Source organism: Ciconia boyciana, chromosome 3 (assembly GCF_034638445.1).
Source record: "Ciconia boyciana chromosome 3, ASM3463844v1, whole genome shotgun sequence".
Taxonomy (NCBI): domain Eukaryota; kingdom Metazoa; phylum Chordata; class Aves; order Ciconiiformes; family Ciconiidae; genus Ciconia; species Ciconia boyciana.
In genome coordinates, this window is record NC_132936.1 from 64,759,639 (window position 1) to 64,785,820 (window position 26,182).

General features: G+C 36.2%; 1 protein-coding gene across 8 annotated transcripts in view; it reads right to left on the reverse strand.

The window, feature by feature from the left end:
• Window positions 1-1,045: 1,045 nt before the first annotated feature.
• The window catches only part of AHI1 (Abelson helper integration site 1), a 100,371-nt gene continuing 75,234 nt past the window's right edge, over window positions 1,046-26,182 (reverse strand). For 7 of the 8 annotated variants that reach the window (XM_072855911.1, XM_072855910.1, XM_072855909.1 and 4 more), the window contains 5 exons: window positions 21,791-21,856; window positions 19,304-19,466; window positions 17,709-17,809; window positions 6,397-6,476; window positions 1,046-2,318 (listed from right to left, as the gene is read on the reverse strand). In XM_072855911.1, the coding sequence (XP_072712012.1) occupies window positions 2,090-2,318; window positions 6,397-6,476; window positions 17,709-17,809; window positions 19,304-19,466; window positions 21,791-21,856 (639 nt within the window). In that variant the 3' untranslated portion in view covers window positions 1,046-2,089. The remainder of the gene's footprint in view (window positions 2,319-6,396; window positions 6,477-17,708; window positions 17,810-19,303; window positions 19,467-21,790; window positions 21,857-26,182) is intronic. The other variant, XM_072855916.1, reaches the window with a different exon arrangement.

Below are 26,182 nucleotides of genomic sequence, written 5' to 3' on the forward strand. Positions count from 1 at the left end.
AGAAAACTCTAGTACCACAGTGACATGGTGTAAAGCAATCAAAGTCTCTAACCAACCATGTGGTAGGGAGGAAAAAAATTATAAAAACAAAAGCTATTGCAATTACAAGAAAACATTATGAAAAGTTTATTTTCAACTCCCTGCATTTTCACGTTTGGCTCTTATCTGATTCATTCTGCTTAATTGTTATTTGGAACCGTGCCTTGGAAGACACTACTGCTGCCTCTCCTCTCAATTTGGAAAGTGTGGCAAAGCGGCTCTATTCAGCTTCAGAGCAGTGAACATAATTGGAGCCCTCGTTCGCAAGCATGAAAGGAGGTGCTGTGCCTTTGATTAGAACTACCATCTCCCTGTGGTGTTTATCTGAAGTGTTATTTCTGTCTTCAGTGTCCACAATGCCAAATTAACATTTTACAATGCTTTCCAATGAGCTCCCAGATCTTGGCTACTGCTCAGCTCTCCCTGACGTGGAGCCTGATGTCATGCTCTGCTCTTATTTTAAATGTGATCCAGGACATTTTAAGAAACATAAGATGTTGAGATTTTTCTCTTTTATAAAATCTTTAAATCCCACACCACACAGAGCGATGAGTTGGAATATGTTGCAAAAGCAGAGAGATAAGAGGCTAGGAGCCCTGCTAGAATCAGGCAGTCCCAGGACTGAGATAATTTCACACCACCTCTGACTGGGGAAAGAGACATTAGTAAGTTTCCAGTACACATACACAAGTGTCGTTTTAGGGAGAATTTCATACACATGCTCTAGGCAAAGCAAAGCTAGGACTGTTAGCAAAGAATAATTACCAGTGTGGCCAAAAAAGAATAGTTGTTGCCATGCTTTACTCAAAAGAAACAAGTTTACAGAGTGTTCTGGCTTTAAGACATGTGCAGGGGAGATATTACAATATATAGCAACTAGTCCTCTGCATCTGGCTGCATTTCACACATCAGTGCCCAACATTGTTATTCTCACTTCTTTTTTTAATGGAATCAAGTGCCCTGTCTACTAAATAAGGGCTTTCTAATTTTATGTTATTTATTGCTTCAGAGGGGGAGGAGGAAGAATTTCCTAGCAGAGTAAAAATAAACTGGACATCATCAGCCAGAAAAAATACCAACACTAACTGATAGAAAGTGTTTCCTTTAATATGAAACATAAATTATTTAGCACTGTAGATAATTAGTGAAGTCATTAGTAAAAGTTCACAACATAATACTCAAGTAAAAAAATAGATTAATGACACTTACAAGTGAATAAGAACTACCAGTAAAACAAACAGCACAGTTGTATGTGAAATATTTCATTCAGAAAAAAGAAAGTATATTTGGCAAGACTGCTGCCAAAGCAGCCAGGAACTCTGACAAAACTGCAATGCAGAAATGTGCAGAAAACCTCATTTGAAAAATATAACTGCCTGGAGTTTGCAACACTTATTTACATTGGTAAGCATGAGTAGTCCCACTGAAGACAGTGTAGTTGCATAGGTAGTTACTCAACAATTCCCTTCAGAGCTGCAAAATGCAGTCTAAGGGAATATTTGATGTCAGGAAAATATTTTTAGAAAGGTTATGCTTTCAGGTACACTGGAACGTCGGCGTTCCTTTGGAATTTTACCATTCTGAACACTCTTCTATTTTACTTACAACACATTTAAAAATGCTAATTTAATAACTTATGTAGTAGTTGGGCTTGTTTTGCTCTAGATCACACTTTTTCACTTGATTCTCTGCTCCCAATGGATTGATCTAGACTCTAGAGAAATGCCTGTTTAGCCTAAGTTAAGGTGTAATCAGATATGAAATCGGCTAACAGTATTTGTCAGTGGGGTTCTCATGAAATATGAAAGTCTGTTTCAGATTTTCCCAGTCCAGTGAGGAGCTGAACACTCAACTTCTGTTGATTTCATGAAACCCAGGGCAAAACTCTTCCAAAACAGGTTTACACCATTAGTAAGTCACAACTGGCACCATTTTGTGTATTTGAGTATTTTAACTTATTTGTTTCTGGTTAATCCTAGAAGTGAGATCATAGTTGCAGCCTTCAACATGTATACTGAATAGCACACCAGTATTTAGAATTAAATTATGACTATATGTCATAGCATTCAGGCTCAAAGGCAATATTTGTCTTTCCATTTGTGCTTAGGTTTGAGCCTCTCACTGCCTTTTTCTTCTTCTTCTTCAATTCCACCCCATGGGCTGTAGGTTCATTTTCAACACCATTAGCTGTAACTGATGCTACAGGAGTATCGAGACCCATTAAGTTGTGCTGATTTTCTGTCGCATTCTTCTGTATCCTCTTCTTCTTCTTTGCACTTCTAGAGGAAGGTAGATATAAAAAGAGTAAAAGGAACACAAAGCCCAAATTTAAAGCTTTTTCCATCCATAGCTGATGTGCTAGAGCAATTGTCTGCTTGTCCCCCTTGAGTACAATGCTGAAAACAGCTACAAAAACTACCGTTCCACAGCAGAACAAAGGCAGAAAAAACATGAAGACAAAATATGAGACCGCTCCACTAGTCTACTTTGCAACACATCATAGCATTGCTTTGAAAACTGCACATGATCTTAAAAATCAGCTAGTCTTGATCAACAGTCAACAGATGTAATTAGAAAATACAAATTACCAGTCTCCTCCTCTGATAAAAGCCATTGCACTTTTTTTTTTTCTTTCCTAAGCTCAAACACCAAAATGCTTGCAATTAAAAAGATTCCTGGTTTATTTATTCAACAAGAATAAGACAGGCAGGCAAAGTGCATAAGATTAGTTCTTCCATTTTAATTTACCTGAACTATGACAGATTTATAGAATCAGAAATCACTTTTCACGTCTATTCATGCCTATCAGACTTCATACAATGCCAAAAGCATCAGTCAGGCTTCTGTATCTTTCCCAGTTAGTGCCTTTAACAAGGGAATTAGACTGGTGTTGCAGATGATGCCAGGGATTATGCAGATGTTACCCACCACTTCTACCATGAATTCCCACTCGACAGAAGTTGTAACTTTATTTAACCATAAATACGCAGTAATACTTCGACTGTAACCTTTCAAGGGCAGGTACTGTCTGTTCAAAACTTGTATTGTGCCTAGCACAAAGAGGTCTTGGTTTGTGACCAGAACTGTTATGTTGAATGCTGCTGAAACACATAAGCGAGTGGATGAATCAAGACTAAAGAATGTAATGAGATGTGTGCAGTTTCCCCAAAAACGGTGCTGCAAGACCATTACTGTTGGTGATACTGTCCTAATGTAATCATATTTTATAGATGAAAATGTTTACACATCAGCCTTGCTAATGGACTGATGACTATCTGCCTATAGTTTGAATTTTTTTAAGCTAAATTCTGTATTTGTGAATACATGAATTGCTGCAGCTCTAATACTGGAACATCCTGAAGGAAAACATTCTGGAGTTTAAGACCTTCTGTGTTAGGATTCCTGGAACAATTTCAGAAGTACTGCTGCATGAGGAAACCAGGGTACAAAATCATAATTAATCAGTAATATAAGTACCAATCTACCAAACTGAGTGTTCAGCTGCATCTGATGTGTAATCACTTGTAAATTTATGCAGAGAGCACTACCTAGTGTAGCTCAACAAAACTGTACAGTGGGACTATATCTTAGGAGATAATGTCTGTACTGACAAATAGTATCTAATCATTAATATTCGAAGGGTGAGGCTACTATGCATATTTTCAGTATAAAGCTACTGAAATTTTGAGAAGTAGTTTTCATCTTTTTATTATTTGAACATCAGATGTGATGATGTATCAAATCTTTGAGATACTTAGATAAAAACCTTAGTTCACTTAGCATCTATTATGTGGACATGTTTCTATTTCTTCTAGAGTCTGCAGAAGATAGGTTAACTGCTTGGCTAAGATAAAAATCTACTACCACCTGGGATATAATTTTTTTCCTATTGCAAAACCGTATTTTCCATCCAGAAATTCTGGAAGATAGACATGGCATAAGGGCTTGCCATTTCCTTTCTTTTACAGCAGGTATTGTGGCCATAATGAATACTGTTCTAATAGGCAAAACAGCAAACATTCATTTGGAGGCTCAAAGAAAGGTATAGTGAGTTGTGCAGGTGCTAGCAGTTTCACTTCTCCATAGTGAAAGTGTGCACTTGGCAATCACATCTCACTTGATTCTTACGAAGTTTATTTACTGCATAATTCCTATTATATACTAGCACATGACATAGATATTAAGTGTTTTCACAGAAAACAGGAAGATAACAATGTTTTAGGTAGAGCAACTATTTAAGTACAGATTGGACTGGACCTCAAGTCATGTTGATATTGCTTTTAGATGCTAAAATAGAAAACTTTTCCAGTTAAGACTGCAACACTTGCATGCGTGTCATTTTTTAAGGTTATTTCAAGACACATGAACTGCAGTGAACAAGAAAATTACAGTTCTGTCACAGCCCCTGCAGGTCATGGTTTCAGGTACAAAGAAGTGAGAGTTTTCATGAAAAATGTGCAGCCATGTTTCCGAGATGTTTTATTATCTAATCTGTACTATATATAAACCTTATATAGCCTATAAACAGAAATATGGAACAGTCTTTCAAACTACTGGCATCAGAAATGCCAGAAGATCCTTCTCTCTTCTAGCTCTCAAAATAAGGCAAAAACTTGTAGCCTTTTCTGAAAAAAACTTGGTATGTGCAGTCACTGCTATAATTACAAAGACAAGTGAACCGCATCTCATGTTCTAGTTCATGGAAGAGCTTGCAAAGTACATACTTTCGGATTCAAGCTTTACATCAGGAATAGACATTACTCAGATTTGCATTCTGATCTTAAAACATGCAGTGAAAACTGCCCTCTCCATGTCCGACAAAACCCAAGCACTGGGGACAAATGCAGCAAAAATGTAAGAAAGCCTAGAATGTCCTGTACATGGAAGGAAAATACAGCACTGTGTAGTAACGACATGTCTATCTTCCTCCCTTTCATATGGTATCACATCAAACGCTACCTCATGGCATCTTTCACTAATGATCAGGTATAAATGGCTCAGTACCCTGAAAGCTTATGAATGAGGCTCTGCAACACTGCTCTTTGCCCAGATGGGACAGCAATGACATGAAGCATGACTGCAGACTGGCATCTCCATGATGCTCCTGCTCCCTATAGTTCAGGAGGGGGGAGTACATCACAGTGACTCAGACATGTAGGTGTCTTCTCTCACCTTTTGAAATGTAACTGAAGCAGTTTTGGAGCTCTGTTTCTTCAGCTTGACACTTCAGTGTGACCTCTTCTCAGGACAGCCTTAGTTTCCATTAAAATGAGTATTTCATATTTGATATGACTCAAAATTATTGAATTTGATAAAATCATTTGTGATTCCACATTTTAAATCTGTGGTCCCACATTCTTCACTGGATGCCCTGGAAAGGTCACTCAGAATAATTATATCCTGAAGTTCTACTAATGAAGTTGAGTCATACCAAATTTTTGATACTGGCTTCTAACAGACTGTATCAACTGTCACAGTAACTGTGCTTTTAAGGCATTTCCTTCCTTAATGTACATCCTATCAGAATAGTTATGCCCAAAATTCAACGCTGAATTCTGTCAATGTGTAGTTCTACAGCCCATTCCTCATCATACATGAGGGTTAAACTTTCCACTCACAGTTTATTTTCAAATCTAGATACAGCTGGAGATAGAAAATTAAGATTTAAAGATAAGTTAAAATTAGATATGTATCTGCATCTACACCGTATATGCTCAGATTATGTATATGGGGAGGGGGTCAGTCTGGAAAACGATCAGTGAATTAACTTTGCTTAGATGACAGATAACTAATGGCAAACACAGGAAGTATTTTCAGATTTATTTTTTGAAGTATAAATGGTTGCAATATTGTGGAAGCTCTTGTTCAAAGTGTTGAGTTCTTATCTGCTTACAGCTTTCACACAAGGAATATGTACAATTTTTTTAAAAAATGCAAGTGTCACAATCAAAGATGTTAACTTGCATCTTCTCAGTATGTGACAACCTTTTGCAATTTATGTTAATTAATTTTTAGAAGGTGCAAAAATAGTTTGTGGTTTGTAGCAATAAAGCCTAATACATAGCTAAGGGATGCCAAAGGGCAGTTCCATATCCCTCAGTTTTGATTCTCATGTATGTTATAGTCCTTGCTCTTTTTGGGGGAGAGAGTATGTGTATGCATGTGTGTGTGTGTACATATATACAAACTGTTATTTCCTTCACATTTCAGGTGTGAAACACTTTTTGAATGATTCTCCTAAAGCCACGTTCTTGTTTTGCTTGCTGAAACAAAATAACCCTTCCAACATTTCTCACAGTTTTCTAACGGCAGTTGTAGAAATAAAACTGCAAATTGTTTTAAGCATTTCTTGCTTACTGTGTTGCAGGTGAGTCTCTATCTGTGTCACGCTCCGAGCTACATTTTAGGTCCCCTGACTTACTGATGACTGGTGACATCTGTAAAAGAAAAAAAAAAAGCAGGAAGGTAAAAAGAAGACAGGCAATGGGGCCGACACACGTACATAGAAAACCCACCAGCTTCCTGAATAAGGAGAGAATATACCTTGTTTGAAAAAGAATGTCTATCAGCCATAAAATGTTAACTCCTATGTGGTTACAAACAAGGAAACAGTACCCTGGCTTTAAAAAAAAAAAAAAAACAAAACCAAAAACAAACCAAAACCAAAACCTACTTACAAATAAAAGACAGTTTTCAGGCACGGGTAGAAACAAGAGGTTACGAATCTGCTTGAAGTAAGCTTAAAACACACATGGTCTGTAAAGAATTAAGTTATTTCTGCTACTGCATGAGTAAAGAGAATGCTAAAAAGCCATCTTATTGCACAGTTTTAACAAGAGAAACCTGTCTATTCTTTAACCCTGCAAGTTTCAGTCAAAAGCAGTTCAAATCACTCCACATAACTTTATAATTCAGGGCTAAAATCAACCAACCAAACCTAGAAGAGTTTAAGTAAATTCTCTAATTCCCAATGTAATTAGCGAGTGTCTATGCAACTCTCTCCCTGTATAGACAAACCTCTTCTAATTCTAACAAGTCTCATACTTTCTGCAAGAATTGCCATAAGGAAATGTGAGTGCTCTTCCTGAGTTTACTGTCTTCAGGGACAGGTTATTTTCTCTACCTTCTTCCAGGCTGTTCACAAATATCTGGTAACTACCCATGTAGTTTAATTTTCAAGGAGGGCAGAAACCAACACAACTGATAGGCCTTATGTGTCACTCAAAATTTGCTCTTCTGGAACCAGGCATACACTACACATCCAGCCAGGAACTTCAGGCCTCCAGAACACCACAACCAAGGAGAAAGCTGTGGAAAGCAGTGCAACACACTGTAGGTTCAGACCTAGTATCACAATGCTGCCAGTGAAAAACTGTCATGAATCTCTCGTTCAGGTTGACAGGATAGCTATGCTCTGTAAGTGTCCATTTGGTATGGCATGCATGAAAGAATAATGGAAGTTATATCCAGGCAGGCATTGTAAGAGTGGGGACTGGTTCCTATGAAGACCCTGGAAAGCTGGAAAAAAGAGTCTCTTTCAGGATACTGGAGCCCTAGGCCAGAGAAGGGAGGGAGAGATTAGATCTGGTACTTTCCAAAAAAATAAGAGTTTTTCAGGGAGTAAAGGAGAAGAATGGGCTTGAAACTAACTCAACTCTCAAAACTTGGCCCACGTTTATGATTTTTTAAGACTGTTAGTTGAATTTCAGACTCGTAGCCAGCCTAAAGCAAAACCTACTACATTGTTTCCAAATTTCTCAAATATCCTTAGTGTTAAAAAGATCAGCCCATCCAGTTCTGCCAAGCACAGAGGTACTCATCTGCTTGTAAAGAAGACATTTAATGTTCTGCTACCAGCCTGAATTGCTCCAGGAAACAGCCAGTTACTGACATTATTGTCTCTAAAACCCCAGTTAAAAACGAGCAGTATTAGGAAGGGAGCATCACTCAGCAGCTCTGGAGTGCCTAACAACAATACAGCATCTAAAAAAGTAACCACAAAGTCAACAAGAGCTTTCTGGAAGCAACAAAGAAGAAAAAAAAATTAAAGTTCTTGACCCTCTAGTCTGCCAATTGTTCATTTTGTGTGACCTCACAGGCAAGGTGTACCATGGTTCTTCCATATTTAACTTAAACAGAGAGAAAACAGAGGGTTGCTTCACAGCAGTTCTTTTTGTCACTTAAGCATTAGTTTTGGTATTCTAAAAACAGAACAGAAATACTTTGTTTTCAGACACTAAACTTATCCATCACAGAGATCAAAGCCGTAATGCATAAAACTTATCATTCCCCTGTCAAGTACTACTGTCCAATTTTAATTTGGGGTAAGGTGAGGCACAGATGACAATTGTCTTGGCACACACAAATGAAGACCGTATCAGAACCAGAACCCATATCTCTCAAACCTCAGTTTTAGGCCTTGAACAGTTTAATTAGTTTCTTAAACTCTAAATGGAATTAATTAAAAAACATCTAGTCAATGTTAGCAATTGAATGAAATTTGAAATTTTGTCTTGATCCTGCTCCCTAGTATTATTTATTAAATATTATTTTTCTGCTGACTTAGAAGAGGATCAAGCTCCCATTGACTTATTGAATTCCTATAAGCACACTGCCCACAACAACAATGCTCAAACATTAGTCATTAGAATTAGTCTACTGAAATAACACAGATTGCTGGATTAGTTTAGGCAAAAGTCAGCCTATTAGAATATAGTAATATAGCATTGGTGGGGCTAGGAAGAAAAATCATCTACTTCACACACAAAATCCTTGTTAATACAGTAATAAACTTGAGACTAAGTCAATGGTAAAAGTAAACACAAAAGAAGGAAATATAATGCCACCGATATGAAAATACAAGGGAGTGCTGTAAATGGAATGACTAAGTAATTAATACTTCCTTTAGTATTCACAGCCTTGTGGTTCCTTGCCATGCACAATCATGAATTCACTTCGCTTGCAGTCAAAACAAAATCTTTTTCTCAAAAGCCTATGCGAATTATGTTGAACTAGGTTTTTTACCCTCCTTTTTGAGTAAATATAACAGAATCTCGACATTGTACGGACCTTTCCAAATCACAGTTTGGTAGAATTCCTTTAAGTGCCACTACAGAAGACTGACTTCTCTTATAAAAAATAGACTAAGTTTCTTAGTACTTTCAGATACCAAAATACAGAAAATTATCCTTGTTTTACAGTTAGAAGATTAAAGTATCCACTAAATTAAGCTGCCTAACTGAAGGTTCTTATGATCTGTTTTAAAAAACTGCTCATCACATAGGCTGTCATATATTCAAGAACAGCATTTCAGTATGGGTACCAAGGAAAGAAAAGCACGCAATTAGAATCTTGGAATATCTGTGTTCACCTGACATGGCAACTAATGAGAATTCCTAGGGTCTGTAGGGACAGACTCCCAATTCTCCAGAGTACAGTTCAAGTATGATACCTTTCTTACCTACAAACTTTCAAGTATGTAATGAGGCAGGAACTAGATACTAAATCTTTTTGAAGCAGATCTCACTGCCACTACCTTCTCTTCCTTATCCCACATACCTTTGTGTCCCTCAGCCCACTCCTTGAACAAAGTAGTTCCCATCCCAGTGATGTGAGTAAGCAGTACAGAAGGAACAAGTGGGGTCAGCGGCATATGCAAGAAGGCATGCAGCAGCTGGTGCAACAAGGGGATGAAGCAGCTGGAGGAGCACAGTGAGTGAGTGGAGGCTGGGAGAACAGGCAGGAGGTACGTGGCTAAGGAGGTAGTGGTAACACAGACACTGAGAATGCATCAAGGACATGATAATGTAAGGAGCAAGCCACAGCATCCTAGAGTATGGAGGGGCTGAAGAGGCTGTTGATCTCTTCTTTCCTTGTTTCTAAACCTCTCAACCTCTTGTTATGCATGGGCAGATCTCACAGGAAGCTCCAAATAGCTCTACACTATCATCACTGTGTCTGTACTAACCAACAAACCTAGAACTGTAGCAGATACAGGGTTAGCTATTAAATGCATCCAGATTGCAGAGCTTAAATATTAATACAGAATTATTAGGGCTCTGTCTGCTTTAAAGAAAAAAAATTAATGTGTCAGATAATTATTATGAATATCTTGAACTTTTCTGTTCACAAGAACAAATACTGAACACAGTACAAAATTCAGTGAGATCCTTTGTATAGTGCCACTAATGGTGTTCAATTTTGTTGCCATATTGTAATTCTCCACCCTTTGAAAGATATACCCACCAGGAGAGGAGAACATCAGTTCGTATCAACTGTAGAAGCTTAGATTTTCTGAAGTTTCTTTTGCTTTGTTTACTATCATAAAAATAAAAATTGTAATAAAATATATACTTTCTTTTTCTAGAAGAATTTGCTTGCTTTACAGCTCATTTGGCCTCAATTTTTTGATACTTAATATTGTCTCAAGTGTTGCCACATAAGAAGCAACCAAGGAAAAAACAATTAAAGGCTAAATACACAAAAGCATTTCAGTTCCTGACCCCTGCTGTAGAATCCACAGCAGTAAGTCAAGCACTAAACCCTCCCTGTGCAACTTGTGGAAACAGTCATACATACCAGAATGCACTTCATAGCAAAACCTGAAGCAGAGGCCATCTAAAGGAAATACCAGGGACAAAGTCTCATCCCAAGTCTACATCTTTGGTAGTGCTTTCCTCTAGGCTGTGCAGAGTTGTCTCTGAGACTGATGGTCTGGTAGACTAAGAGGTAGATAGACAGAATGGAGTGGTGCAGGCAATCTATTTAGGTGATTCAAGCCATGAAAATAAATGTGCTTGCTCTATAGCATGTTCTGCACAAGGAAACTCTCCGATAGAAGCTGTTTCTACAGAACTTGATCTAATTAAAGATTTGTTGGATCACAGATGGCAAGAATGAACATGTCTCTGTGTCTTTTCAGACTAGTCTTTAGGACGTTAAACTCAATACTGAGTTTGTATTTTTTTTTTTCTATTACACAGTCCATGGATAAAAGATTTATACTAATGTAACTTAACTCCCCATAACCATGTCAATGCCTCCTGTCAAAACTGTTCTAATGAGTCAAGTTTGGGAGAAATGGTGTGATACCACCCCACACTCATCATTTTCTTTCCTGCTATTCTGTACCCCTCCACACATTTCCCCATTAAATGAACAACTGGCAGGGAGCTTTGCTAGTGGAATTACATATATTTCTTTCTATTGAAAATGCAATTAACTTATAATTGCTTTTTTCCCCTCTCTAGTGTTTTTAAAGAACAAGCCTATCTAAATCAGATTCACCATATTGTAACCCTTATGTCTAACAGTATTAACTTAGCTGTGAATATCTAGCAGAACCGTGGCTGTGTATACAAGAGAGACATTGGCATGAATTTCTATCTTTCCCATAAAAAACAGCTAAACCACTGTAGTGTTCAGGACCAAGCCAACACTCAGTAGCTTCTCCATCCATGAATTGCTAGAGCCACAGACAGAGGACTTTGCCTTGTCTAGTCTTTGAAACTGCAAAATCCTGGGCCTGTTCAGAGCTAGGAGAGACCAGCAGGAAATCTGGAGGGTGAAAACCATAGTCATGGCTCAACACTGACAAACACTGCATCTCAGAAATCAAATCAACTAGACAACTCTTTGACGGACAGCAAAAGAAAGAGGAGGAAGAGTGGAGACAAGATACTTCAGACTGAAGCACTATGGTTTACAACAGCTGTTTTCAGTCTTGAAGTCTTGGCCTCTGGGAATTTATCTGTGGTTACAGCTTTGCATTAAAATTTGCATAAAAATAGTTCAATCCTATTCAGAAAGAGGCTATGAGGAGCCAAGGAGAAATCAATGAGGACAGAGAAGTTAGCTTGCTCCTTAGAGCTATCTTAATAATATAAATGTCCCTCAATAGTATTTTTATTTCTGCTTGACCAGTTCAGGGGCTCAGCCTGATTCTTCCTATCTTTAAACAGACCAGTCAATTACAGCAAATGACTATGGATGTCCCTTCATCTTTTCTTTTTTCCCCAACAGATATTAATTTGCTTATAAACCAGATACCTTTTCTTTCAATGACTCAAATAATACTATAGACACAGGCAGAAACATTTTTTGAGACAGAACACGTTAGGAACCACAGAGGTGGTTTTGGAGTTGAAAAAGAAAGAGCTACCAGCTTACAAATGAAGTAGCACCACACATGCTTGAGAGAGAGTAATTCAACTTGAGCAGTACAAACTGCATTTTAAAGGGAAAACAGAATACGTAAAAATAGGAAACTACAGAACTGAGAAGGTGAAACATGTTAATGTCAGGTAACGTTTAAGGAAAATGGTCTATTCCTCTTACGATGGTACCATCGTAACATTTCCTTCAGAAGAAGGATTTCTTCAAGAACAATCAAAGTAATTACTATTTCAAAAGTAGGATTTGCAAAGACGTCTCTATTTTACAATGCCTGTTCAACAATTTATGTGGAAGACCACACAGCAGCTTTGCTGACTGATTCTAGAAAAGCATAGTTTCTTTCAGCCCAGATGTCAATGCCTTTAGAAAGAGAGATCTGTAATCATTAGGCACGAATGAAGCCCAGAATTATAAAATTCACTATAATACATTCTAATTCAATCAAATATCACATTTTTGTGGGTTTGCAACCTCTCTGAACCTTGAAAATGAACACACTTCATGACATGTTGAAGTCTTCAGCTCTATTCTCTGCAAGAGTTCCATCGTATTAATTCTTTAATGTTTCCCTCATTAACATTATCACATCTTCCTAGTCCCTCCTCTTCCTAAAAGATAACCAGTCACTGAAGTGTTCCCCAGTAACCTGAAGAAAGGCACCATTAAAGGAGAAAATAGAAAGAGCACAAACTTTAAAATGAAAGTTTTAAAAGAAACGAATAGAAAAATTTATAGCTAGTAATTTTGGAAATATTTTTGAGCAAGTTTTCTATGCTTTCTAAATTTTTAGATTTAATAAATAAATTTTGAGCCCACAAAACCACCCACATCGAAAGCGCTCAATCACAGGCGAAAAGCATCAATTGCTTGGCAGGTTACTTTCAGACATGCTAGGCTAACTATTCAGAAAGTGACAACAACCTACTCTAGAGGAAGAAGAGTGGGAACATGAGTTATTTATGTGAACAGTGATAATCCCAAACTTTGTTTAAATATATATGGAATCAAGTTTTGATGATCTCTGGGTAGATTATCCAAATTGTGCAATAATAATGTAGTTCTTGAAGGTAACCCTTTTCTTTTCATGCTTATGATCACTACTTTACACCTTAACATCATTTTTCAAAGATAAGTATACTAGAAAGAATATTTTCTTACACTTTTAATGGACATTTTAAATTACTGTTTTGTTTTTGTCTATTACTACTTCCCACTATTCTCCCATAACATAGAATTAAGTAATTAAAATTTGGAATCCAAATAGATGCATTTTTATAGGGAGTGGTAGGCCATCTTAAATTATAAAACATATTCACAAGATTTTATAAACAGCAGAACATTTCTGGCCAAAAAAGGAGACACACTATTGACTTTGAAATGCCTCCGATTTGCCAAAATTTTGCAAAACCCAAATTCTGGTTTCTAATAGAACCCTATCTAAATTCTGGTCTTTTCTGCCTTCAGCTTAAGGAACCTGAAAACAGCACATTTACTGGAGCAGCCAGATTACAAGTCCGTCTCTATTTCTTGGGATTCTTCATCAGTGCAGTGAGAACTTCACTCCATGAAATTTCTATTGGCAGTTTAGATGTATGTTGTAATTAAAGATGATTATGACCTAATTTTGTGGCTCAGGAGTTAAGTAACTCATAAGGCAGGAAAACAAGGTTTGCATAAAATTATTATGTTATGAATGCAAAGCTGATGGTAGAAAGCATTTTGAAAGCAGGTTCTTTGAACTACAATTTTTTTTAATTATTTGCAAAGATTAATATTGGATCTTGAGTATTACACCCTCTTCTATGTTAATGATTCCATTTTATTCACTCATCATAAAATTCTGAAGATTAGCTAGATATGCATTTATAATATCTGCAGTTGGAAAACTATTTTTAATTAGACTATCTGGTATTCTCAGTAATTAAAACCATAGTATTCTACATTTTAAGTGCCCTATTTAGTCTCGTATGGTAGCAAAATCTCACAAGTAACTGCTATGATGATTTTCACAGTAACTGTGTTTTTGCAGACTTAAGAGAGCTAAATATTTAAGTATTCCTCAAAAAACCCAGAAAGAACAACAGATATAGCAGACCTGGATATAACTAAGTATTTGGGAAAACATGCTTGTGGCCAAAAACCAAACACAACGAAAAAATTCAGTTATATTTTCCTGCTTGTGGTAACAACTTAAGCAACAACTTAATTATTCGATAAATATTTTTGGATTTTAAAAAAAAAAGAACAAAAAAACCCCCCAAAAACCATGCTTCATTTTCTGTCAAAGCAAAAAAAAAAATCATAGGGTATTACAAAATAATGATTTTTCATATTTCCCATGTAAAAGAAATCAGCATTTTCTTTCATCAGCGCTAACACTGAAAAAAAATTGAAAGGAATAGGAAGAAAACTTGCTGTGTCACTGCTGCAACACAGGAACTGCCATAACCGATCAGCCCCCTCAGTGGTCGTCTTAGCAGTTTTGTCTCAGAAGTATCTGGTATTGCCTAAAGCCAAAGTGCCGTAGAACTTTCCTTCATTGTGACAAACAGCTGAATGACAATTTGTTTCTTCTATGCAGCACTCTGCAGCTTTTGTAAAACCATTATACTTCAAGACATCGCAAGTCTTACACAGAGATTTGATTCGTCATTTGATTCAACTCACTATCTTGGTGATTTATACGGTGCTTATGTAACTTGAAATAAATAAATAAATAAAAAAAATCAGCGAGATTTGTGTTTCCCAGTCATTTGGATGCTTTTGGAATCTCAGCCCTTACCTCAGCCTAAAATGTGTTATTAAAAAAAATTAATCCCTGAGCACATAAGTTTAATAGTGTCTTGTAGTAGCTAGGTTCACCAGGTTAACTAAGCATGGCATAAACATAAATTTCCTTCTACCAGTATTAGATGTGTTCCATTCCAGCTTAATGTTCCCTGATCTTGTTTACCAGCAGAAGGGAAAAAAAGAAAAAGAAAAAGAGTGCATCCAATTCACCTCTCTACATCATGTACTATTTTATACACTCTCTCCACTGCTCATTCTTTGCTAGTTTAATCTTTTAAGTATATCCTCTTATACCATTTTTCCAGGACTTGTAAAGGTTTCATTACTTTTCTCTGGACTCTTTATGATTTTGTAGCACCCTTGGATGCTGTGCAAGATAAAAAGCAACATATTTGCTTGGTTTTAGATTGTTACTGTACACTTTATTCATTATGCTTTTTGAATATCTATATGCACTACATAGACTACTACAAAATTCCAACTAATTATTAAATAAGCCATCAATTTAATTCAAAGTGCCAGTAGAATCAAAGTAAAGAATATTTTGATGAAATATTACTAAGTGTTACTAAAAAAGTGCTACTAGTAATTAAAAAACTATTGTTAGAAAAATATGTCAATCATAGACACTCGAGAAAACATAAGTGATCAAAACTAATCAAACGTTACTTGTCTCAAAGTTGAATAATAAATACCGGTGTAAATGTTAGTAACGTTAGTTAGTGCACATAAAAGTATTTTGATCCAGTAAATCAACTAGATTCCTACTAGATTAAAAGAGAAAAAAAGATGTGGATAAAAATGATCAAGTCTTTAATGACAGTAAGTATCTCAGCACTTCTCCCTTTTCTAACCTGGGTACGAGTGAAACTGGGTGACTATAGCAACATATTCCCTCTGGGATACCTTCCTTGCCTCCAGCAGTGTAGACAACAGATGAAAGAAATCTTCATGCTTTCCAGTAATGTTGTAATTTTTCCTATATTTGTTCCAGTCTGCCTTTACAGGAGTATCTGGAAGTAATGCACCCTTGTCTTTTTTGGACAATGGTTTGGCTATGAGTTTCTCAGCTACAAAGAGGTAAAAGATACTTCAGATTAATAATTACTGCTCAGTATAGTGATTAATTCAGTTTTTAAAGTATAGTTAGAAACAAAACACTTAGTAATTCGATTTATAGCAGTTGGCTTCAACAAGACAGCTGGCTTCAACAAGATTGCCAAGTGAGTAATCTATACTCAATAATTTATTAAATGCTACCTATCTCTATTCACCTATTAAAAACAAATGCTACACAAAAAAAGGTTAATAGAAGTAGCTTTGAGTGTTTTAACCTTGAACATTGCAATATATATTATGCAAAGGTTACATAAATCACCTGAAAAAAAAATCGTAACTAAGCAACACAGCGTACTTTTTGAGTCTTGCAAATCAGACACAAAATATTAGATTCAACGTTAGAAAAGCACATGGAAAAATCAAGTAATTTGAAAGAAATCTGAACAAAAGTCACTTTTAAAGTAGTTACGTTAGTACCATTAGACTAAAGGAATAGCTGTGGAAAGCACACTTAAGAAGGATACAAACATTTTGGAATAAAAAAATTTCTTAAATTCTAACAGTTATTGAATTTATTTCTATTACTTTTTTTTGCTTACAAAGTATCCCATGTTTTAAGACAATCATCAGCCTTACTTCACAGAAGGGGAACATAAGCTATGCAAAGTTTCTAATCTCTGTCTGGAGAAGTGAGAATCATTTGGCCTGCTTTGCACATAGCAGTATCTCTAAAGATCTGAAAAAAATAAAATAAAAATCAAGCCCCTATTTTTTTTTTCCTTGACTAAAAACTGGCTGTTGTTTCTTTGCTCTTCTGTACATATTGTATTCTGACTGCTAACTAAAAATCACAGAAACAGGAATGCTGCATACAATACACTATGGATATGTGAACACACATATCACATACTGGTGGGAGCAGAGAGATATCAGATATAGTCAAGACAAAAGCCTTCCTTTTCCTTTGCTCCTCCAAACTATGAAGTCTCTATAGTCCACCCTCCTGAGCAACCTACAGGATGGGTGCAGTCATTCACATGAGAGAACCATCAGCAGCTTTTAAACAGAAACATCCATTAACAAGTAAGCATGTTTAGATGCAGCATATCTCCTGGTCTGGTAATAAGGCTTTATGATCACATTGTATATCTTTAATTAGGATATTATTACACAGACTAAAAAACTCTTGAGAGAAAAACATCACAGCTTTTTCCTAAGCAACCTCATAGATAAGGAAATTCCATGGCAGAAAACCTGAAGAATCTATGGGTAGTGCATATTCCAAGAATGACAGCCGAGTGCCCAAAAGTATGTCAGGTTTTGACAAATCCACGTTGTTTCTTCAACTGTTATTTACATCATGTAGCTGAGAGAGATACTTCTGTCAACCTTGGAGTCAATGAGAGATTTGCCACTCATTACAATGCTGCAAGACTAGGCACAATATTTAATTGACACATGATGGAACAGCTGGTACCACATGAGACAAATGTTAGACATCTGCTGAAAATCTACCTGCTTGCCTGGAATGAGGTCTACACATAAGAAATTTTTCCGAAAAGGCTCAAAAATTAATACAGTCCATCTGGCACACGAAGGACATACTCCACCACTACTTACAGAATCCTTCATTCTCAAATTATTACCTTATGTAGTGTTGGAGAACCTTCCTGTGCTTCTCTTGGTCCTTCAGGTAGGAGAGGAGCAGAATCTGGTACTAATCCTGAAGGTTGCTCTTCATATTCTTCTGAAAACAGGATCCATAATTCACCATTATGAGCGCCATGAAAGAATTATGAAAGTATGTATTTTATGTAAACAACCATGACATAACAATCTAGCCAATAATTGATGTGAACTGAAATAGGTGAAAAATGTTTGAAGCCAAATTTGTATGAGAATTTATCCAAATTTTCCCATTAACTTTTATTTATACTAGTAAGCTTAGATTTAAATGTAATTTATATATAGGTAATTTATATAGGTAATTACATAAAATAAAAACAATCAACCATTTACATGACTACGAACAAAGTCCATACCGACAGCAATGCAGCTGATACTTAACAAATGTATCAAATGTATAATTTCTTTTCATTCAAGAATAAGATGGTCACCAACTGAAATAACAATTTATATACCAGGATTTTTTTTGCACAGTTAACAACTGCCTCAGGAATTTTTTTTTTTTTCCCCCTCCCTTTTAAGAGCAACCGGCCATCACTGAAGACTCTTCCTACAGACTGCTCTCTGGCTTACTTTGCAAGGAAGAAAGGAAGGAGAAAATGCACAGGATGTGCAAGGGGAAGACAAAGAGGAAGGGCAGTAGTTAAGCTAACTTTAGTTACCATCATCAAGTTAGTACAGTGTTATGTCCAAGGGTTTTTTTTAGGAAAGAGGCATAAATACTAGACTTCACTGAAAGAGGGAGGAACTAGAAAATGGGGGAAAACATCTTGAGAAATATTGGGTTAAAAGATTTCTAAACACCAGTATAACTGATAGTTTACGAAGGCAAATGAACTTCTTGTAGCATGCAACCACACACTACGTCCATAAGCTGAATACTAACAACTGCCAGGACACTGAATATCTTTACATCAGTTGACTCAGTAGGATGCTTCCTATATTATTCAGATTCATTTAGGTTTGTCTGTATTAGTTTAATCAAAACTGTTTTAATGACAAGGACCTGGTAGGAAGTTCAATGCTCAGATATGAGATTTAACCATTACTCTTCTTTTAAAACTATTACTGTTCTTTTAAAACTTCATACTGAAATCCACTTATTTGGGAACTGAGCATTCTCCATTAGAGTAGGGGGAAATTCAAGAGTTTCTACAAAAGTAACTGGTTAGATCTCACAGAGATTGCCTAAGAAAAAACTAAGATGTCTGTGAAATGCTTTGATGTGTCCTAAAACATTGCCAAGGTAGGGCATGAACCAGATGGCTATATGTTAGAAGAGACGAGGAATCAATCCAGTTGACTGATAATTAAACCAGTACTATATAAGCAGGAATGTTTAACTAAGTGCCAATACCTTCCTAAGTCAGGTATGTCAACTTGCTAAGTGGTTAGCTAACTTTGTACAATTTCTGCATCACAATAAGTCATTATTATGCCATCTGCATGCTACATAAATTCATATCTTCAGAACAATAAGCATTACAGTATGGTAAAATCTTGGACCATCAGTTAGACCCACACTGGTATACCAGGAAGACAGCAGTAAACTTACTTTCACCAGCCACATAATTAGCTGGAAAATAGCCTTGCTGTCCATTTGCTAGGCTGCCAAACCACCAGTTATCATTATCTTTGTATAACACTTGGATAATGTCACTGCGATGGATGGTTAGCTCATCTGATCGATGCGCTGTGTAGTCATAAAGAGCCACTACCTAAAAGAGAGATAAGAGCACCACAGCTTTATCACAACCATGCCACAGAGAAAAAAGCGCAACATTCACTTCCTCTTGCAGAAAAGCAGCTGAAACCAAAGCTGCACTTTGGTAAAAGCTGAGGCTGTCTCAAGTTTTGCTAATGGGATCAGGGGTGGTGGGAAAGCAGCAGGAGAGGCAAGATAAAGGACTGTGGGATTGTAGAAATGGTTAAGAACATTCAATTCACTAAGATTAGCTTCAAAACAGCAGCTGTTAGTTTTATAAGCAACTTACTTGTGAAGCAAAAGGAAAAAAAAAAACCACTTCATACATTCACTTTCTCAGAATTGTTACACCACCTTCAGATCCCATTCTGTGTGTGTGCTCATGGAAGCATATGTGTTCGAACAAATACTTCAACAGTATAACAGTTTTACCGAAGGAAAAATTTAGTCCAAAAAATGTCATTGCAATGTTGTGCTTTGATCACTCCACTTTCTTGTTTAGAAATAAGAATTTGCATATACAATTTTATAAATATCTGCAAAAAAAATGTTTATATTCCATTTCACATAATAAATCCATTTGCCAGTGAAATACAGTGCATCTATACTTTTCTGGAAAAAAGTACTAATAGTGGTCAGCACCATGCATACTACATAGAATACATTACTGGAAGCCTGCTTTCTACCCTGAATATGAAAATATCAAGTATAATTTCTTATTTATTTCCTATGCCCTATGAACAAAAATCTCTCTTGATGAATTCGGAGCAGAAAAGATTGAAAAGAAAACAAGCAAACTGAAAGAATAAGGGAATTGCTCACTTCCCTCATCATAAGTGAAGAACAAAATTATGACCTATTTTACACAAAGAACACTGCTTCCCTACATCTAATCTTCACCTCAGATCCCTCTACAAAATTGTGAGTAAAGAGGTCAGAAAAAGGGATTGTTAGGAGTGATAGGAGGTTATAGGGGATTGAAGGAGACACCAAAGTTACTATGAAGATAGCGTTTTGGAGAAAACACTTCCTTTTTTTTTTTTTACTCATGCATGCATTTAAATCTGTTGAACTGCACAGTGCTTTTTGTATTTGTGTTTCTGTTTTGAGTAAGATAACCTATGAGTTATGTCTGTAAAAATATAGCCAAGGTCATTTGTATTTTCATACTTCCATGTCATCAATTAAAGAGATTAAATCAGTTATGAATGGAAAAAGATGGAAAAGATTCTACCATTGCAAATTCTATGTGGTAATTTGTGAGCTGGTCAGCATCAAAGAATTGGTATCAGCATAGTTCTCAGTAGACAGGAAATTTATCTAAATATGCATTCAGTAATCCTGAACTTACATAAAGAAGCTAAACAATGACATATCATCCTTTGACGTAACTCTCCTCCCTGCATTAGGAAAGCTAATACAGTAATTACAGGTGATGATGACAATACAGAAATATGAACTTTAGAATAGAACCAAAGTAAAACACACTAAAGAGCACCACAGATAAACAGTGCAGAACTGGAAGCTTGCGTGATCATGTCCAGTAAGGGGTGCTCTAATAGTGCCCACTTCAGTTAAGTGGCAACAGTTTCCTTTGTGATAGCACTACGAAAATCATGAGGTCACTTAAGGTTAAAAAAAAAAAAGGAATGTAACACTAATTACTTGGCAGCATGAAAAACAATGAAAGGCAGAGCAACAAATACTTCTTTTTGCAGTGTCTTTTGTAGGATGGTTCTAGTGTAAATGTTTTGGTTTTTGGAAAAAATTACAAAAAATTTAGTAACATGGAAACACTGCCAACAAACAGTTCAAACCCATCAAACAAGTTCCACTGTCTGTCTCCCAGAAATAAAAAAAATTAAAACACCAGTGTGTGCTGTAATACAACTGGTTGAGCAAGCCTGACAATTTAAAAGAAACGTGGAAATTGCCATTATATTCTCTGGAGACATATGATCAGAAAATGAGTATAAGGGGATACAGGAAATGCACCTCAGGACCAACGAAGAATGTAAAACACTCAGAATTATGCCCAAAGCAATGGAATTTCTTCTGGTGTGACATTCAGATGTGTTAAATTCTGTCTGGGTCCAAGATCAAGCAAAAAAAAATAAATCTATATTCATCAAAATTTTACGAAATTATTTTTCAAGAGTGATATAAAAACAGCAGTAATGTGGTTATGGTGGTTATGAACATGCTTGTAAGAATCACAAAATCTAGAGTAGCAAAAAAAATCCTTGGGATCATGCTAAAAAGAAGAATGTGCTTTCAAAAGCACAGATACAGTGTAACAGGTATACAAGATACTGCAAAAAATTACATAACACTTACTGTCTCTTGCCCGAGTGGACAACTGCTTCCTCCTCTCACCCCCAGTGCAGTCAGGCAGTCATCATTCTAGAAGAAGAAATATTTTAAAGCTTTAATATGAAGTATTTCGATAAACTATTATTTTGAGTATTTTCATGTCTACTGTAAAACAGTAAGAATTATCTGTAATAAAATACTTTTTTAAAAAAAGAAAAAGCAGAAGTGATGTTAAGCAACACTGAGTAATATTGGCTATGTAGATATCCAGAAAAAGATATTAAGTTTTTCAAGTATGTACACTACACTAAAGACAACATGGGGGAAGACAGAGGATTGATGACTGTGCAGTCTAAGCTTGTTTGCATTGCAAACACTACAGTAGGTGTTTAAGAAGTTGTTGCAGTGAAATTTACCTCTGAACCAGTATGCAAAAGATGCCACTTTCATATAATAGAGAATTTCAGGTTGGTCTTAATAACCAATACTTTCCATTTAATTCTAATTGTTCTATCTTTACCCCTTATTCTTCAGACTTCCAACGAAGTCAAAAGGAATAGCAGGTATATAATGCAATAAGGAGGATGTGCCTGTACCTACAAAATTTGATTTATATCAAGCAATAGAATTCTTCAGCTGAAAGAAGATTTAAAACAGAAAAATTATTAAAATTAGCAGAGGAACAACAAATTAGAACAAAGGAAGAGATGGAAGTCCTTTGCTGGTGTTACTTAATTTTTTTCAATGGCCTGTTTTCACAGCGGGAAAACCAGTTTCCCCTAGATTTTGTGTGTGTCAAAGGATACAAACTACAATACAGAATAGAAATATTACACAGCAATTAAAACAGAAGAATCAAATGCAAGCTTTGTGAAGTAAACAACATTTCCACCCACAACAGATTGTACCACATTATAAACAACAATTAAATTTGAGAATTTCTATCCAACATACTTCACCTTTTTTGTATTTCACAGCCCCTCCTTTAACTGTCTTTTGCATGAACTTTTTTCTCTTCTTTCTCTTCTTTTGCTTTTTTAGAACATATATCTAAAATGTATTGTTCCTTTTTTTAGTATTTTTTTTATTTTTTTTAATTAGGGTGATCCAAGGAACATCATTACTGCAATCCTCAGCAGAATAAATGGCATTCTCTGGAACAGAGATTCTTGCCCTCAGCATTGTTTTCCTAACTTAGCTAGGCTTATCCCATGTGGGAAAAAAATCACTGACTACCCTGAACACTGAGGTCCCACCCAGTCTCCAGATTTTTTCGGTGTTGCCACAGTAGTTACGGACACACGCAGTACATAGGGATGAACACAGTATAAAAGCGAATAGTTGCCCTCAGTTCTTATCACCTACCAGAACATCTAAGCCTACCACCTAAAGAGTTCTGAATAATTATGTACATACATGGCGGGGGGGGGAATGTAACTTCCTGATTTAATAAACAAATTTTGAACAAAGATGGGTGGAGCTGCAGTTCAGAGTACGTGGCTTGTTCAGTGGTCTACTGGTAGTTAGCACTGCCTTACAGGTTTCAGCTAATTCTCATTTTCCATTCTCAAGGTTAAGAGAACTGTGCAGGCAATGTGCTTAGCCTATGGGATGGGAGTGCCTCCTGTTGCTCAAACATGATTCATCAGAATTATTAGCAGTATTATTTAGGTATCTAGTTCAGGTACTCATATTGCCCCATTATTGTGTCTCAATCTGTCTCTCTCTCTTTTTAATAAAGTATTTATGTGCTCCCAAACACTCAATGTAAGAAGAGCTTGAAAAGAGTGAGCTGTTTGGAAATAACAAGCTAAAACCCATGAGTCATCCTGAGACTATGTTGAATGTTCTCAGACACTGTGTTAAACTTTTAAGGCAACAACAATCCAAAGAGTTTCCTCTTAAAGAGATACTCTGAGTATGTCATAGGCTGCACACACCCCCTACCTCCAGCGGGACAGGGAAATTGCCATAGCTGCCTACCACAAACGTAGCTACAGCAAGGCAGCAAGAGCTGTCTCTGGTGTGCCATGCCATTTCTCAAATAGTGCCAACTACCAGTTACACTGCAAGTAACACCCAGCAAGAACTACTGGCCTTTCAGTTTAGAAACACCATTTTTTAATGTTCTGTCACAAGCTTAAGTCACATTTTCAGGATTCCGAAAAAGCGACAGACATACTGAAGTGTATGAATACATCGTTCTTAACACAATATTAATGTCTCCTTTTTTTAATGCAAGATGGAAACTAGTTAATCCTCTTCTTGCATCAGAACAGACGTGGGGCTATAGTTATATGCTGTGGAGTTGGTCTTTTTGGGAGGCAGACCATCTGTGAGAAACAGGAACAAAATGCTTGCTGAAAAAGCCTGCCGTGTCACACTGATTTTGGTTGAACAAAACTGTTAGAACTTTTCAGCGTAAGGAACATCCTCAGAAGAAGATAAACAGATCCAGCAGTTGATGCAGAGTTCTAGACCATGGAATATCACGCTGGTTATCCACGACTAACCCACTTAGATAGCCTTGACATTTCTAACACAAAACCAAACAAAATATGTTTTAAGACACTAATATACAAAAGAGAGCATTGCAGGTAAGTGTAAATTGATAAATAAGTTGCTGTATCAAGTATCACCAATTCATGATAACAGCACTAATTAAAATGTTTATGCCTTCTTTTTAATTGGGCATTTTCAGTGATTGTGGTAATGGAGGTTTTGCTTTTATTCACGCAGATGTATAGCGGCCAACAGGATTTGGGCATTAGATAGCATTCATTACCTTAGGAGAAGCAGCACTGAGTAAGAACAAGTGATGTGTTATTACTGCCTTTTCTGTAAAAATTTCAGCATTTCTGCTACTGAACAAATATATTTAAAATACCACAATATCAAAGTTTAAAGACATAAAAATATAAAGTCTACTGGTGGTTTCATACACTTCTTCCTTATATGTAAACACATTCTTCATTGTAACAGAAAAAATATACAGATTAAGTCCCACTTCTAATTAGTCATTAAGAATTAATAACTACACTTGGAAAATAAACTTGCCTAAGATTAATCTTGGGCAGACACTACACATATTGGGGCGAACCCCAGTGTGTGTGCATACAGGGCCAAAGCCACCCTTCCCTCCTTTTCTCATTAGAGTGACAGACTCAGTGACATGAAGGACAAACATCTATTTCTTGGATGCTGCACAGTGCCACTGCTTCTCCCCACGCCACCTCCCTACACGTGCTATCTGCCAGAATGGAAGAGAAACTGGGAGTGTTACCTGTGCAAACACACCAGTAAAGACACAGGGAATGAGTGTTAAAGCTTCTCTTGTCTGTTCAGTAAATCTGTGCCTAAGTGTATAATAGCCTAGGTTCTGAGACTGTTACCTTTTGGGTTTTTGTTGTTGTTTTTGTTTTATGGTTGTTTGGGTTTTTTTGTTTTTTTTGTTTTTAAAGGTGACAAAATAAGAAATGAACTTCTATTGCTCAAAAAACCTACGACTGGCTTAAAAGTGAGATAATTTTTAAAACATTTAAAAATTTTACAGAATCAATCTGAGCTTTTATAGTTGCTCCATTGTTTTCATTTTTCCTTATGAACCCAAGGGTTAGAAATTTACTTAATCCTCTCCTTCCCTAAGGAAGTCATGCAATCTCTTTACCCCAGTAACTGAAGTTTTAAATGAAATGCTAAATAAGCTGAGACATAACATAAAATAATTGAATATTGTTAGCACTGTTGTATTTCTGTTCTTGTTCTCTGGTCCAATTAATTGTCAACACACTCCTAGCTCAGGACACCTAACTGTACAAATTTAGTCTACGGGAAACAGAAGTACAAGGACAGTATTAATAGCTAAATTAATATGATTCTGGAAGTATTAATTGTTAAGAATAAGGTACTCTTCTTTGGTCTTAATTAATCTGTCTGTAGACACTGTGAAGTTACTTCCTTAGGCTTCAGATGACTACAATTCTTATTTGATTACAGTCCTTCAATATTTAATGAGCATGGGAATCTATAATCTGCCTAGAGGAAAAAAAAACAAAACTGTGCCAGGCTGCACTTTATTGAAACCTGCAATGTACAAACAGAAAACAGAAATGCAAACACAGCTGCTGCAGTAAAGCCTACAGGGATAAAAAAAAGAAAGAAAAGAAAAAAGGGAAAAAAGATAAATTCAGAAGCATGTGAAATACTCCAGCTCCTGAAATTATTCAAAACCTCTTCAACTATTTTGTCATTTGTAAATATGCTTTCTTGATATAAATTACTCAGTTTACCTGCACTTATAACATATATTACTGCATTTATAAGAGAAAAAGTAACAGAAATATTCAAAACCTTAATTTTACCCTCTCAGAAAAAAATATTTTAAATTAGCTGCTATTTAGTATTTTCCAAAACAGT